The sequence below is a fragment of the Dipodomys spectabilis genome, unplaced genomic scaffold (genome assembly GCF_019054845.1).
Source record: "Dipodomys spectabilis isolate Male_0828 unplaced genomic scaffold, ASM1905484v1 ptg000054l, whole genome shotgun sequence".
Taxonomy (NCBI): domain Eukaryota; kingdom Metazoa; phylum Chordata; class Mammalia; order Rodentia; family Heteromyidae; genus Dipodomys; species Dipodomys spectabilis.
This window is the reverse complement of record NW_024870731.1, coordinates 2,488,325-2,506,065: the sequence shown is the minus strand read 5'-3', so window position 1 is coordinate 2,506,065 and position 17,741 is coordinate 2,488,325. Positions and strand designations below refer to the sequence as shown.

The 17,741-nt window shown below is 39.8% G+C and overlaps 1 protein-coding gene across 4 annotated transcripts in view; it reads right to left on the bottom strand.

The window, feature by feature from the left end:
• Window positions 1-13,031, bottom strand: part of Erc2 (ELKS/RAB6-interacting/CAST family member 2) — a 789,311-nt gene extending 776,280 nt beyond the window's left edge. For 2 of the 4 annotated variants that reach the window (XM_042679900.1, XM_042679903.1), the window contains exon 1: window positions 12,238-13,031. In XM_042679900.1, coding sequence (XP_042535834.1) covers window positions 12,238-12,894 — 657 coding nt within the window. In that variant the 5' untranslated portion in view covers window positions 12,895-13,031. The remainder of the gene's footprint in view (window positions 1-12,237) is intronic. The other 2 variants (XM_042679901.1, XM_042679902.1) reach the window with 1 other exon arrangement.
• Between the last annotated feature and the right edge of the window lie 4,710 nt (window positions 13,032-17,741).

Genomic DNA, 17,741 nt, shown 5'->3' with positions numbered 1-17,741 from the left:
ATGCCATGCACACACACACATACACACACACACACACACACAAGCTACATTTCAAGAGTTAAGGAAGATTGCTTCCAGATAAAGAAAATGAACATTTTTGTCCTCGTAAGACTTAGATTCCAAGTTATGTCCTAGTGTTAAACTACTTCTAAATCCATATGCCTATGTAAGATCAGGGGAAACACACACAATCACACTGCAACTCAGAGTTAAAATGAAAAACTGACACACAGGTCCAACATTTTTTTGAAAAGAATGCTGATCCAAAGTAACTTAGTGAATTATTTTTTCATATATCTGTAAGTTTAGAGGTAGGCTGTTTCCAATACTGGTTCCAACTGCTCAAAGATGGAAGGGCAGATGCCTCTGTGAATTTCATGGCTACAATATGGCTAGCACAGCCCTAGTACTCACATCAATATTCAAGACAAGAAGAGGGGAAGTTATAATAATAGTGATTTGGTAATAATGCAGCAATAGCTTCCTAATACATTGATGTTTGGCTTAAAACAAAGTTTTTCATGGCTAAATAAAATTGATAAATTGCTGAGTTAAGTAAACTTAACAAATAGCATATAACAAGAGTTTGACCATTTCACATGGTGATATGGTAGAATTCTTTTGTTGGTGATGGTGGTTGTGGGGCTTGAACTTGAGGCCTAGACACTGTCCCTGAGCTTTCTCACTGAAGGATAGTTTTCTACCACTTTGCACCACAGAACCACTTCTGGCTTTCTGGTGGTTAATTGGAGATGAGTCTCACAGACTTTCCTACTTGCACTGGCCTTGAACCAGGATCCTCAGATCTCAGACTCCTGAGTAGCTAGGATTATAGGTGTGAGCCACCTGTGCCTGGCTGGTATAATTCTTTGTTAGGTCTGCTATAGCAAAGTACTACCACTGTTGGTTTAAACAATAGACTTGTAGCCTCACACTTGGGAGGCTAGAAGTCTGAAAAGCTGTCAGGTAAGGTGTGTCCCAGGACTTTCTCCTCTGTTTGATTACAGGTCACCTTTTCGTGGCTTCATTCCATCTTCCCAATGTATGTCTATATCTGCATCCAAATTTCCCCTTTTTTGTAAAGAAACCAAACTCAATTAGGGCTCATGCTAAAGAAATCATTTTAACTTGCTTATCCCTATAAAAAAAAAAAAAACTCAATGTAAGTTCACATTCTGAGATGTTAGGAGTTAGGAATCTGACATGTTTTCTGGAGGGGAGATAATTCAATCCAGAATACATGCATCATGAATTTCCAGGATACACATTTCCAGTATGTGTGTCCATTTACTTGAACAGAAAACCCCCTTTGGAAAGTTTCATTTTCCTGAATGCCCTTGAAAAATGGACCCATAGTTTCTCTGACCTGTAGTAATAGGAAGAAATGATCCTAGTAGATGGTGGATCTGAGTAGTGAGGATAGCTGTCTTAGCCCATTTGCTGCTGCTATTATAAAATACTGGAATTGGGTGTGCCTTAAAAAATTGTTTATTTACTCGCCAGTTCTCCCTCTACCGCCATCTTGGCTCCGCATCCTTTGCACAAAATGCCCGGGGAAGCCACAGAAAACGTCCCTGCTACAGAGCAGGAATTGCCACAGCCCCAGGCTGAGATGGGGTCTAGAACAGAATCTGACAGTGATGAATCAGTACCAGAGCTCGAGGAACAAGACTCCACACAAGCAACCACACAACAAGCCCAACTGGCAGCAGCAGCAGAAATTGATGAAGAACCAGTCAGTAAAGCAAATAGCCCCATAAAAAATAAAATACTTAGGAATTAACTAAAGAAATGAAGGACCTGTGTGACAAAAACTTTAAAAACCTGAAAAAGAAAATTAAAGCAGAACTAAAGAAGTGGAAAAACCACCCATGCTCCTGGATTGGGAGGATTAACATCGTGGAAATAGGCAATACTGCCAAAGGCTATCTACAAATTCAATGCAATATCCTTCAACATCCCAACCTCATTCTTCAATGAAATAGAAGAAACAATCCAAAAATTCAGGTAGAACAATAAAAGACCCCGAATAACAAAAACAATCCTTAGCAGAAAGAATAATCAAAACAGCTTGGTACTGGCACAAGAACAGACCTGAGGACCAATGGAACAGAACTGAAAACCCAGAAATGAACCCGCAGACTTATAGCCACCTAATCTTCGACAAGGGAGCTTAAAAAAAATAGAATGGAAGAAAGACAGCCTTTTCAGTAAATGGTGCTGGCAAAAGTGGGTAAACACCTGTAGAAACTAAAGTTAGATACTTATATATCACTCTGCACCAGAATCAACTCCAAATGGATCAATAACCTCGAAGTCAAAGCAGACACCCTGAAAACATTATAGGAAAGAATTGGAGAAACCCTAGGGCTCCTTGGCACAGGCCAAAAATTTCTTAATAAAGACCCAGAAACACAACAAATCAAAGAAAGATAGGACAAGTGGGATTGCATGAAACTGCAGAGCTTCTGCACAGTAAAGAACATAACTAGCAAGATCAACAGAAAGCCCATGGATTGGGAGATCTTCATTAGCCATACAATGGACAAGAGCCTCATATCTAAAAGATACTTAGAACTCAAAAAATTAAATCCCCCAAAAACAAATCCTCAAAGAAACAACCACCCCATTAATAAGTGGGCTAGAGACTTAAAGATAGACTTCCCTGAAGAGGAAATAAGAATGGCCAATAGACACATGAAGAAGACAAGCTCAACTTCTCTGGCCATAAAAGAAATGTAAATCAAAACAACATGGAGATTCCACCTCACCCCAGTTAGAATGGCTATAATCAAGAAATCTAATAACAGATGCTGGAGGGGATGTGGCCAAAAGGGAACCCTATTGCACTGTTGGTGGGATTGTAAACTTGTTCAATCACTCTGGAAAGCAGTATGGAGGTTCCTCAAAACACTAAACATAGAGCTCCCCTATGATCCAGCAATCCCACTTCTGGGCATTTACCCAAATGACCAAAAACAAGGACATACCAAAGCTACCAGCACAACTATGTTTATCACAGCACTATTTGTCATAGCTAAGATATGGAATCAATCAAGATGCCCCTCAGTAGATGAATGGATCAATTCAGCTTCCATCTAGGCTTCCATCAGAAAGAATGACACCTCCCCATTTGTTAGGAAATGGAAAGACTTGGAAAAAAATCATATTAAGTTATTCAGAACCAAAGAAATATAGGTCCCATGGTTTCCCGTATTTGCAATAATTAGTATACATCTAGGCTACCTTAGCTGATGAGCAGAAAAGCTCAAAAGCTTTGTACACATGACAATATAAGATGAAATGAACCCCAAGATATGGGCATAAGAGGTTTTTCTTTTTGTTGTTTCTAATGTACATGACTTGTTTCTTTTGTATATTCTTCCCCATATGATGTATCCCCAGTTGTCACTGTATTTGATTTTGGTACCCTGCATCTTGTACTTACATTTATCTAATTTTGAGAGGGGAAGGGGAATTACAAAATGCTGAAACAAGGACACGGGATGTCCCATTGCAACAATGATATCATAAGACACTACGTTGGAAATGAACTATACAAATGTGAGAGGAGGGGGAGGGAGGGGATAGTGGGAGAACAACAAAGAAGGGGGTAACAATGCTCGACAAGAAATGTACTCATTACTTTACTCATGTAACTGGTACCATGCTGTAGAGTATCTTTATAATAAAATTAAATATTTTAAATATATGAATACATTCATGAGGGTAGAGCCCCCGTTACCTAATTACCTCTTAAGGATTCCACCACCTCTAACACAGTTGCACTACAGATAAAATTTCCAACATATAAAACTTTAGACAAGGGGCTGGGAAAGTGGCTCAGTGGTAGAGTGCTTGCCTTGCATGCATGAGGCCCTGTGTTCGATTCCTCAGCACCACATAAGCAGAAAAAAGCCAGAAGTAGTGCTGTGGCTCAAGTGGTAGGGCACTAGCCTTGAGCTGAAGAGCTGAGGGACAGTGCCCAGGCCCAGAGTTCAGCCCCCACAACTGGCAAAAAAAAAAAAAAAGTTTGAAAAAAACTTTAGACAAGAAATCAATCTACTGAGTAAAAAAAAAAAAAAGAAGAAAGAAAGAAAAAGAAATCAGTCTAAAATGTAACAAGGCCCACCCAAAAACATGATAAGACTGAGAACTCCTGGGCTCATCACAAAGGGATAGGCAGATGCATCTCACTGTTAGCAGACAAGCTACTGTGATACAGTGGCATCACAGACACCTCAATGGGATGGAATAAACCCTAACACTCACCTCCAATTGGTATAACTCAGCAAATCGTACAAACGCAACTCAACACCAAATAACTATTTCAGAACACAGTTGAACAACCCTGCTAAAATGGTCCTGCAGACTTGATGTGAATGGTTTGGGAACAAGAAGGAAGGGTGAGAGATGGTTTATTATGACCAAGAAGCGCTGTATATATAAATGCACTTCTTATGATGAAACCCCCTTGTACAGCTAGTCAATTTTTGTAAAAAAGAAAAGCCCTGAAGTATACAAATAAATAATTTTTGAAAAGGTAACACCTAAGTGAGCTCTTTCTCAACTTTTTCACGTTCTGTGTTCAAAAGGAGAATAAATCATATGTTGAGATATGAAAACATATACAGGATCATATGCATGTATACATAAACATACTGTCTGAAGTATGGTATTCCCACAGGAGGATCGCAGTGGTCTAACTCTTTTGAACAACTAACGAAGTTTAACAAAATGAATACCAGGAAGCTGGAACATGTCTTGTTAGAAGGGAGAAGATCAAGAGAAGAGGGGGCAAGATGAATGGAGAGGAGGCTGGGCAAATACAACTACAGCATTTTTTAAATTTTATTTTCTTGTAAAGATGCCATCCAGAGAGGTTACAGTTACATCAGTAAGGTGATGAGTCCGTTTTGTGCTGGGCATTGTCTACAATATTTAATGTACATATGTGAAAGAGAAACTACGCAACTTAGTGGGGGATGGATGGGGTTGAGCGAAATGCATCCAGATGAATTGTACTCATAAAGTGATATGTGAAACTCCTGTGTACAACTACTTAAACGATAATAAAAAAATAAATAAAAATATTTTCTCATTATAAAAAATAAATTGCACGTTGAATCATATTGATTAGAGTAGATTTTTTCCTATTGTGTCAAGCCAGAAATAGAAATGATCCTATAACCATTGTTTAAAAGCTATAACATTCCTCTAGACAAGTTTACTTACATTTCTTGGGTTACATTTCTCCATGACCTTGTCCCACTTCTGCACGAGATGAGTAAATATTAGATCTAGTACAGTCTCCTAGTGTGTGATGCTATTTATATTCATGCAGAGCTTTGGCTAGATACGTACACCTGGGGAAATGTCTAAAAATTGCTTTGTGTATAACTAACTTGGAAAAAAGGCCATTAGAAATACAAAGATAATAATAGCAAAAAATGTCCAGGAATATGAAAACACAGTAACTGCTATAAACCAAACTGCACGATATAAATCCTTAAGAATTTTCTATTTATTTTGGAGAGTTTTATAGTATTGGTTTTAAACTCAGGGCCTTTTACTTTTTAGGCCAGTACTCAACCACTTGAGCCACACTTCTAGCCCCTTTTCAGACAGGGTCTTCCTTGTCCCTCAGGCCAGCTTGAGCCTCAGTCACCTACATACACCTCTAGTATAGCTGTGATGACAGGCATGGACCACCATGCCCAAGTTTTTATTGAGATTAGGTCTCATTAACATTTTGCATGGGCTGGCACCAAACTGATCCTCTAGATTTCTGTCTCCCAGACACCTAAAGTTAGAGACATGAGCCATCACACCTGGTTTATTTGTTTTTTTGAGGCAGAGTCTTTGTAGATTTCCCAGCCTGGTCTCAAACTCATGAGTTAAAATAATTCTCACACTTCAGCCTCCAAAGTAGCTAGGAATTGTGTTTCCTGGCCTCCACCCTGCTCCCCATTTTACCTCATCCAGTACAGTTCAAATTGTTTTAGATCATCTGAATTTATGTTAGTGAAATTCTAATTATTTAATTATACCAAGAAGAATTACCTTTGTAGTTCTAGTCTCTGGTTATTATGCATTAAAAGATAATTTTTTAAAGCCTGTCACCAATGGTCCATGTCTATAATCCTAGATACTAAAGAAGCTGAGAGCTGAGGACTGAGCTTCAAACCCAGCCCCGAGAAGACAAATCTTCAAGACACTAACCTCCAATTAACTAGCAAAAATTTGGAACTTGAAGACATGGCCCAAGAGGTATCAGCACCAGCTGTGAGCAAAAACGCCAAGCAAGAGCTTGAAGCCATGAGTTCAAGCACCAATATTAGCACAAATCACTCACTCACTCACTCACTCACTCACACAAACACACACACACACAATCAAATATTCTTTAAATATTTTATGTTCTTTTCTTTCATATAGAAAAAGGGGTTACGATATTCTTGTCTTTAAAAAGTTATGAAAAGCCGGTCGCCGGTGGCTCACACCTGTAATCCTAGCTACTCTGGAGGCTGAGATCTGAGGATCAAGGTTCAAAGCCAGCCCGGGCAGGAAAGTCCGTGAAACTCTTATCTCCAATAAACCACTGGAAAACCGGAAGTGGCACTGTAGCTCAAGTGGTAGAGCGCTTGCCTTGACCTGAAGAGCACAGGGACAGCCCTCAGGCCCAGAGTTCAAGCCCCACAACCAAAAAAAAAAAAAAAAAAGTCATGAAAAATAATTATACTATAATTTAGGCAAGTGTCCCTCCAAAGATCCACATGTTAAAGACTTCATCCATGGGGTGATGCTTCTGGGAGAAAATGGAAGCCTTAGCAGGAGGGCCCTTAGTGGAGGTCCTGAGGTCACTGGAGGTGTTTCCTTAAAGGAGATTGTGGACCCTGGACTCATTACTTTTGCTTCCTGGTCACAGGTAAGAAGTTTTCTCCTTTATGCAACTAACTATCCACTATTGCCATCTGGCATGCCCATCAAAGCCCGAAATCAATGGGTCCATACAATCTTGGACTGGACCCTCCAAAATAAAACTTTTCTCTTCAAAACCTATTACCTTGGGCATTTTATTTTAGTGATAGAAAGCTGGCTAAAACACGTGGAAATCTTATATTGCACAAAAACTATTAATATTTAGAAAAATAGGTCCTAATTAAGAATAAGAATTCTAGTTACACTAAGTGACATTCTTAATCATTCAATCAAAACTTTTTTTGTGTGGTATTGGGGTTTGAACACAGGGCCCCATGCTTAGTAGGCATGTGCTTTACCACTTGAAACATGTCCCAGCCCCAAACTTGTCATTCTTTTAATCTAACATATAGGAAGTATGATCTTCCAATAATGCCAAGAATCTGTTGACAGTTCAGTCAGCATAAAAACCCAGCTCCATCATTGACTAAGTTGTGTAAACTTGGATAAGTTATTTTTCTCTACATTTACATTTTATCTATAAATTGAGGACATTTCTAATACTTACCTCAGATGATTGTTGCAAACACAAAACAATGTAATATAGCATATAACAAAGCCTCAACATATGTCTGCTGGTAGCAGTAGCCATAACAGAGGAAGTCTAAATTGTTTCTCTAACTTTATTTCAACTACACATTTTTGACAAACCTAAGAACTGCACAGATAGGGGTAGTTATCCCCCATTCCTGTCTCTTCTCAATTTGTCAAACACAGAATACTACACAACCTAGTTCCTTTAACATGTCACTTCTGATCCAAAGAACAAAAGAAACAATGTGCCATCTCCAGGCATGCTCTTCTCTTGGTGTAGCCACCTTGAAAGCCAGGCATACAGGTGTCAAACCCTGGATCCTGTGTCACTGCATGGAAAAGCCCTGCACAGAAAATCACTTGGCCGGGCTGGGAAGGTGGCTCAGTGGTAGAGCGCTTGCCTTGCATGCCTGAGGCCCTGGGTTCGATTCCTCAGCACCACATAAGCAAAAAGAAAAAAGTCGGAAGTGGCACTGTGGCTCAAGTGGTAGAGCTCTAGCCTTGAGCTGAAGAGCGGAGGGACAGCGCCCAGGCCCAGAGTTCAGACCCCACGACTGGACCCAAAAAAAAAAAAGAAAATCACTTGGCCAGCTCCATACTTTAGATGAGAATTGTAGAGGAGTAGCCATAACCAGAAGCACTGTGTACATACATTAACTCTTTTTTTCACATAATGTGATTTATTCTCCCCTAATTGTATATTATTTAATAATGTGTATTTTGGGGAGTTTTCCTCTTTCCAAACTCACTTCTCCAACTTCTTATCAGTGATGCACATGGTTATATCCCAAACAAATTGCTTGCATTCTTATTTTTAAATGTAATCCCATTGTACAACTAATTGATGTCAATAAAAATATATGTAGTAAAATATATGTAGTAAAATATATGTAGTAAAATATATATGTAAAATATATGTAGTAAAAATATATGTAGTAAAATAAATTAAAAGAAAAAATATCTGATGGAGTAAGCCACTGAGATTTGAAGCTTGTTGTATACCACAGAAGAATCTATCCTATCCTGAACAATAGGCATGCACTCACCTCTCTGAAAGGAACCCTTAATACTGAGAAGGAAAGCATTTCAATTTTAAAAAAATACTTGCTTTTAATCGATCTTTTATTTTTTGTATATGGTATCACATCATATTGCAAATAAACTGACTTTTTGAGCTCTCCATGCTGCTTTCTTTTTAATATTAACCTAAAAAAGAAAATAATTATATTTTACCTATATGCAGTACACGGATTAAGAATGCAGGGTTTCCCACTCATCTGGTCGAACCACTACTAAATATCCCCATGCTGCTGATCACATGTATGGTGTATAACATGTGAACACCGTTACATGTTACAGACTGTGATAGACAATTTGCTCCAGGAAAGTTAGAATGAACTTGTGACTTTAAATGAGCATCATTATTCCACAATACTGTGAAATTCCAGAAATTATGTAATCACTTAATCACAATCAAAAAAAAAAAAAGGAACCTCGGGGAAGGTAGGCTGGGAGGGGATGGTAGGGGGAAAACAATGGAGGGGGTAACAATGTTCAAGAGGAAGTGTACTCATTACCTCACTCATGTAACTGTAACCCTCTGTATAGTATCTTTACAATATAAAAAAAAAATCTTTATTAAAAAAAAAAGAAATGTACTCATTATCTTGCCCATGTAATTGTAACCCCTCTGTACAGTATTTTCACAATAAAAAAAAAGAAATTAAAAAAAAAAAAGAATGCAGGGTTTCACTTGTTAAATGTCACAATCACTTGTCACCCACAAGACCCAAGCTTTTTGTGATCACAGTACTGGTGAGAACAAAAGGATCATATGAGGGGCTGGGAAGGTGGCTCAGTGGTAGAGTGCTTGCCTTGCATGCCTGAGGCCCTGGGTTCGATTCCTCAGCACCACATAAGCAAAAAGAAAAAAGCCGGAAGTGGCATTTTGGCTCAAGTGGTAGAGCGCTAGCCTTGAGCTGAAGAGCTGAGGGACGGTGCCCAGGCCCAGACTTCAGGCCCCACGACCAGACCCCCCCCCAAAAAAAACAAACAAACGGATCATATGAGACTATTAGGGCAACTGTGGCTATTACCCAATTCTCATGAATGAAATAAAAACAGAGGTTTGAAATATTATTACTAAGGGCATAAAAGAGTTTGGGTGTGGTGGCTCACACTTGTACTCTTAGCTACTTGAGAGGCAGAGATTAAGATTACAGTTTGAGGCCAAAGAGTTAACAAAAAGGAGTCAAGGATGGTGCACATGCCTGTGGTCCCAGCTACATGGGAAGCATGTAAGAGAGACACAATCACAGGCAAAACACCAATTCAAGACCCCATCCAAAGCATAACTAAAGCAAACAAAAAGGATGAAGGTCATAACTCAAGTGGCAGCGTACCTGCCCAGCAAAAACAGGTTCCCAAGTTCAAATTCCCTTACTATCACAAAAAAAAGCAAAAAAGTAAAAAAAAAAAAAGTTATATACATCATTAAAATTTACTTACTTCAACGTAATACTTACTTCATCGTGTCCATATTTTTGTGACTGCAATAGAAGACACTACAGCACATAATATATATTTTAAATAAACATACATTTAAAATTGGGGCTCTATGCTCAAAAACAAATTCATATAGGGCTGGGAAAGTGGCTCAGCAGTAGAGTGTTTGCCTTGCATGCATGAGGCCCTGGGTTCAATTCCTCAGCACCACAAAAGCAGAAAGAGCTAGAAGTGGTGATATGGCTCAAGTGGCAGAGCATTAGTCTTGAACTGAAGAGCTAAAGAACAGCACCCAGGTCCAGAGTTCAGGCCCCATGACTGACAAAAAAAAATTCAATAATAAATGCATAAGAAAAAATGTCGTCTTGGAAGCTGAGCACTGGTGGCTCACACCTATAATCATAGCTATTCAGGAGGCTGAGATCTGAGTATAGTGGTTTGAAGCCAGCTATCTCCAATTAACCACCAGAAAACCTGAAGTGGAGCTGTGGCTCAAAGTAGTAGAGCCTTGAGCCAAGGACACTGCCCAAACTCTGAGTTCAAGCCACACAACCAACAAAAAAAAAGTCATTTTGGAGTTGATAGCTCAAAGAATAGCTCTCAAACGTTTTTGTTACTATTTTCATGTTTGCTAAACTGCTTTATTCCAAACATGAAACTAGCAAGAGGAAAAGAATATAGAACAGAGGGGAAAGCAACTCATAATGACAGGGTCACAAAGAGTACATGAACCAGAAATATCAGGAAACTATAGAAATAGTGGCAAAGAATGTTAATTTTATTTATGAGTAAAAAACAAAACTTTGTGTTCCAACTTAAAAAAAAATACATTTCCACATGTGAAAACCAGAAACTGATTTTCAGATCATCAAAAGGATATCGAGATTGCTCTTCGTGCACACAAAGGGAAGATTTTTGTACAAGTTGCCAATGTTTCCACAGCTATGTGGTTCCCAAGAAGTGATAACCAGTGGATAACAACCCCAAAAAGAGCAGAGATCATCATTAGGCAATGGCTAGGTAAGTCATGCTGGAGTCATCTTAAAATGTCTATAGGAAATAAAATGCTACCTGAGGAAATAAAATGCTACCTGAGGATTCTTGAGCCAAATGACGTAGCTCCCCCTTCTTTTAGCCCTTCTCTCACCACTAGTAAGAGGTGAAGATGAGACTTAAAACCAGGCATGTCAGACTCGAAAGCCCTTATAAAAATAGCAACCTAGAAGATAGGCCTTACATAATAGCTAGAACTTGAAAATGGAGGCTAAGCTGGAAGGGAAGTGAAGAAGGGGTGCTGAGGTAGCTAATTGTGAAATAGATCAGCATGAACCAAGGCATTGGGGTGGAAAACCCTGTTCAGGAACTGCCAACCTGTGGTACAGATAGTTCAGATGCAGGAGGGGATACAATGTTAGGCTGGCGAAGCTGGGCCAGGCCTTCCAGTAGAAGATGCTGTGAGCTAAGTCAAGACCATAGACTTCACTCTGGAGAAAATGAGTAATACTTACGACTTTAAAGAAGGGAGAAGGCTAAGTACAGGAAGACTTTGGGAAAGTAATCTTACTAATCTTGCAGCAACATAGAAGATGGATCAAAGAAGAGAAAGAAGGCCTCTTGCATACGGCAGATCTTTAATATTGAATAGGTAAAGAAAGACTAAGTTCAAGTTGATTGTGTACCAGGTATCAAACCCATTCTAGTGAATCCCATCTCCTGTTGTTTAGTTTGATACTTCGAGAAGTAACTCCATTCATTTTAGAAATAACACTGTGGGTACTTCAGGAGAAACAAATTCTGCAGTCAAATGTGGCCCTTTAATGTGAAGTATTTACTCTTGTGGTTAGCATTTTCTTCTTGTATTCAGTGGGAGTAACATCTGAATTGCTACTGCAACTGCTGAAAAAGACAACATAATTAACCAAGTATAAAAGTTAGCAAGGAGAGGTACTCCCCCACTTCTGTAATTATGTGAAAAAGTTATTGGGAAATAAAGAGGTCACAAGGTATGATATCCTATTCCTTGTGTTCTCCCCAAGCATCTAAGTTATTTATATATATATATATATATATATATATATATATATATATATATATATATATATATAGTTACTGCCTTCTTGGTGGTGCCAAACTTTCCTTTGTACAGGTTCTGGAAGCACCTGCAAAGCATCAACTACTCATCAAGGCTGAAAATCACTGTGGGGAGTCATAACCTACCTGGTTTTCTTCATGAGAAACCCTCATCTGCTCCTTGAGCACAGACATCCGGGCTGCCTCTTCTTTCCTCAAGACTCTCTCCTTCTTTAGCTCAGGACTCCAGAAAGTCTTTATGCTGTTCATGGAGGATCCCAGCTTGCTGTCCTTGATGTCTAGCTCTTTCCGGAGGAGGTCATTCTCTCTCTGGAGTTCCTTGAGCTGGGCTTGAAGATCTAACATGGTGCTATCTCTTACTTGCCTCAACATAGAAGGGACCTGGTGATGGTGATGATGGGCTGAGCTGCTCAGACCACCATGTTGATCTGCATATGAAAGGACATCTGTGTGGGAAAGTCCAGCTGAGGCAATATTGGGACTACTTCCCATGGCTGTGACTCGACCTCCATAAACAGCTCGATTTGTGGCCCTGCCCAGAGTCATAGTGCCCTTTGGGTAAGTTGTTGAAGCTACTCCTTCATGATCACTCAGATACATGGGGCCAGATGTAGCATAGGCTGCATTAAGGGATTGGATATTTTCCATAGACAGAGTCTTGCCTGTTCCTCCCCCACCTCCACTACTCGTTCTTCGATGGCCCAGACGAGGAGACCTTGGCAAACGAGGTGATCTGGAAGGGCTCCCCTCCAAATTAGTGATTGTTCTTGCACTTCCATACATTTTTCTTCTTTTTTGAAGTGCTGCTGAAGAGAAGAATGCTATTTTAAGCTGGAGTTTAAGCCACTAATTTCACTCTAGGCCAGAACTGTCACTACATTCTTTTTAGGTTGTACCAGGTGATGATTCCAATCAGAGATCTGTAAAATGAGAAAGAAAAAAAGGAGGATAATTATAAACAAACTTCTTTAGAACTCTAACTGCATTATATTTAAGATAGATAAGTGAAGAAATGATAAATGACTATAAATAGCCAGATTGTCATTGACATCAATAATGTTCATTTAATAAGGAAAGTAACCCCAAACACTACTTACAACATGTAAACTTTTCAAATGAATTCTCTTGCCCCAAGTCAGGTCAAAAGTTCTCAAAGCAGGGGAGTTCCGGGAAGATGGCGGAGGAGAAGCTGGAATCTGAACAAGCTCTTGCATAGAAAACAGTTTCAGAGTTCCAGTGAACAGTCCCAAGCCAGAGAATCACACCAAGTGTGCCATCACAGAACAGAGAGTTAGTCAAGAGAGGGGAAGCCAAGCAGACACATCTGAGCAGCTGCCGCTGCGGCGGCAGGGTCGCAGCGGCGACCACCGCCGCGGAGGCATACCTGAGACACAGTCCGGGACAAAGGAGCCAGACGCAGCGGACGAGCGGATTCTACTCAACACCAGCAAGAACCGACAAGGAGCGGACAACTTCATCCTGCACTTTGCAGACCAGAGACGACCCGGGATCCAAGACTCCCCGTGAGTAGAAGCCCCGCTTCCTCACTCCTTCTCTGGGAGCAGAGGAGGGAAGGCCACCCCTCCCCCCCCCAGCACCGGTGATCTCCATCTTGGATACCGACAAAGCTCGGAGGAGCGGCTAGCTCCAGCTCAGGCCTTGGAATAGAGCTAGTCATTTGGCAGTTCAGGGGAACAGACTCAGTTCCATCCAGGGAGGGGTCGCCCAACTCAGGCACCAGCCATTGGAGTGGCTCTCCTCGCTGGGTGGCCAGAGCCAGAGGCTGCCCCTCCCTCTAGCAGCCACCACAATCAATTGAAAAACAGAAACCCTGAGAATGGCTCCAGGCTGGGTGCTGTGAGTTTTTTTTTTTCACAAAATAGCCCCAGGGAAAAGCTACTGTTCCTTGAAAGACCTCAACTCTACCCAGAACCTAGCCTCATCACTGCATCCCCCTCTTTTGTGATTCTCAAAGCAGATCACCCTCCCAGTAAACTAACCTGGGAGGGGGATCTCAAAATCTTGGGTAAAGCAGAGCATTTTTCTGCCTGTTCCAACAAACTGACTTTAGAAACCAATCAAGCCACAGGACCTCAAGCTGACCAGAGACTCCAACCAGACTCTGGTTACAGACAAAAGGGAGATACAGGACTCTTCCCACCCCTCCCAAAAAAAAAAAAAAAAAATCAAAGAACTTTTTTTTTTTTTTTTTTTTTTTCTTCTTCTTCTTTTCTTTTTTTCTTTTTCTTGTTTTGTTTTTTTTTCGTTTTTTGTTACCTTATATATATATAAAAACATTTTTTTTTTGCTTTTCTAAAACTTTTATTAATCTTTAATTTTTGCCTCTTCTGAAAAAATAATTGTTTTCCATTAATTTTTTTTTCTCCTCTTATAATTTTTATTTTAGGAATACGTGAATGTGTGTTTTCTTTTCTTTTCTTGTCTTCTTTCTCTTTTTCATTCATTCTTAATTATCTTTTTGTTTTTGTTTTTTTTTCTAGCTCTACTGAACTTCTGATCTTTTCTTCTCACTTTCCTATCCTTTCCAACTTTTCCTCTTTGTTCACCTTTATGTGACTTAACTCTTGTCCTGCACATCCTCAGATAAACCCGTAGTTAACCAGTAGACCCTATCCCCCATTCTGTACACACTTAATCCACAAACTTATTACTCAATTCAAAACCTCTGAGACTTAAATTCACTAATAACAGTGCTACCTCTTTATACCTATATAATATTTTAAGCATTTTTTAAAAGTTTTTCTCATCTCCTCTATGTCCCTCCCTTTCTCTCAACATATTCATATCCCTCTATAAATAGAAGGTCTTTTAATCTCTAAAATAACATTAATTTTTACGTCTCTATTTTTTTTCTGGTCTCTTTTCATTCCCCTTTCCCTTTCTTCCCTTTTCTCTCTCTCTCTACTTACATCCTACCCAACCTATTTCCTGCATTGTGGTTAGGACATAGTTAACTCTCCCTGTGCCTTCCCACACCAATCTATTCCTATTTTTTACCCACATCTCTCCCTAACCCTAATAATTTCTGGTTTTCCAAATTCTTCTCTGCGGTTCAAAGTCCTTTAACATATAGTTGTTTGATGTCGAATAGATGTATCTGTTGAACTAGATTGTATCTGTAGACTATTGACTGTACAAATGCAAACTTTGGTTGATGGTTGCCTTAAGATAGTGTTCTAGCACAAAACTGGTGCTATCTTCATCTCAAATGGGCAGAGTAAGCCGGAAAAACACAAGAAAAATGGCAAATTCGGGTATCTCAATTCCCAATCCTGATAATCAGGGGTTAGAACAGATAATGAATAATCCAGAGGAGAGTTCCCAAACAGCTCTACAAACACTGGTGGCAAACATGATAAATGAAAAGTTTGACAACGTACAAAGGACTCTGTATGAGCGTGATAGGGAGAGAGAGGAGGCATCCCAGAAGTTTATACAGGAATATCATAAGCGTGAGGAAGCTACTCAAAAACTGATACAGGATTTGCGTGAACAACTTGAGAATACTCAAAGAGAAAGGGAGGAATGGCGTGAGCAGGCTGAGAACACTCAAAGAGATCTGCAGGAATCCCGCGAACGGGAGGAAGCTAATCAAAGAGTAATACAGGAATTGAGAGACCAGGTAGAGAACACACAAAGATCACTAAAGGCATTCATGGAATCCATTAACAAAGAGCTGAAGGAAGTCAGGGAGACCACAAAGGGAATGCTGAATGGAACCCAACAGAAGGAATGGGAGCCCAAAGAAACCATAACCAATCAACTAAGTGATTTGAGGACAAACACTGAACACCAAATTAAGGAAGTAAAGAAATTCATACAAGACCTAAAACAGAGCTTCAACAAAGAACTTGAAGCCATCAAAGCTGACCAACTAGAAGGAAAAGAGATAAAAAACAAAGTAGAGAGTCTTGACAGCAGGTTAGACCATGCAGAAGATCGAATCTCAGGGATTGAAGACAGCCTAGATATTATAGAGAAAGAACATACAACCATCCAAGGCAAGTCCAAGAAATATGAGAGATCTATCCAACACCTGGAAGACACCATCAGAAGGCCTAATCTAAGGATAATGGGTGTAGAGGAGCACCTAGAAACAGAAGTTAATGGTCTAGGAAATCTGTTTAACAGGATCCTAGCAGAGAACTTCCCAAACATGCAAAAAGATAGGCCTGTCCAGATACAAGAAGCCTTTAGAACCCCAAATAGACCAGACCAGAATAGGACATCCCACCGTCACATAATAATCCACACAGGATCAACTCAGAACAAGGAAAAGATCCTTAAAGCTGTCAGAGAGAAAAGGGTAATCACTTATAAAGGGAAACCAATTAGAATCACCTCAGATTTCTCAGCAGAGACAATCAAAGCAAGAAGAGCCTGGAATGATGTATGCCATGCCCTAAAAACAAACAACTATCAACCAAGAATACTGTACCCAGCTAAACTCTCCTTCATAACTGAAGGCCAAATAAAAACCTTCCATAGCAAAGAAAAATTGAAACAATACATCTCCACCAAACCAGCCCTACAAAAGATTCTTAAAGATGTCCTACACATAGAAAACCAACAAGACCGCAATAAAGGCCAAGAAACTGCACCCAAACTGAGAATCCAAGAACCATAGGAAGAACCCAGTTTTCGGAGCCCCCAAGAAGGTAGATAACATGGCAGGAACTCCCAAATACCTCTCAGTCCTATCTCTTAATGTTAACGGACTGAACTCTCCAATTAAGCGACATAGACTGTCTAGTTGGATTAAAAAACAAGACCCTTCTATCTGCTGCCTGCAGGAGTCACATCTTGCCCGTAAAAACAAACACATTTTCAATGTTAAAGGCTGGAACAAAATCTACCAAGCAAACGGACCGCATAAACAGGCGGGAGTTGCAATCCTAATATCAGATAAAATAGACTTCAAATTAAAATTCGTGAAAAGAGATAAAGAAGGTCGCTACATACTAATTAAAGGATCTCTCCTTCAGGAGGATATTACAATTCTAAATATCTATTCACCAAACAATGGAGCACCCAAATTTATCAAAGAAACACTACTTTCCCTCAAATCCCATATAGATCCAAAGACATTAATCGTTGGGGATTTTAACACACCACTCTCCCCACTAGATAGATCAACTCGGCAAAAACTCAACAGAGAAACCGCAGATCTAAACAGCTGCATAGATCAACTAGACTTAACAGACATTTACCGAACATTTCACCCAGCAGCATCAGAATACACGTTTTTCTCAGCAGCACATGGAACGTTTTCTAAAATAGACCACATTTTAGGCCACAAAGCAAACTTGTCTAAATTCAGAAACATTGAAGTTATACCTTGCATTCTCTCTGACCACAAGGGAATAAAGTTAGAACTCAACACCAAAAGCCACCAAAGAAAGTCCGGTATCACATGGAGGCTGAACAACACACTGCTGAATCATGAGTGGGTCATGGAAGAGATTAGAAAGGAAATTCAAATGTTCATGCTATTCAACAAAAATGAACACACAAAATACCAGCTCCTCTGGGACACAGCAAAGGCAGTACTCAGAGGCAAGTTTATAGCTCTGAGCTCCTACATCAACAAATTGGAAAGATCTGAAACT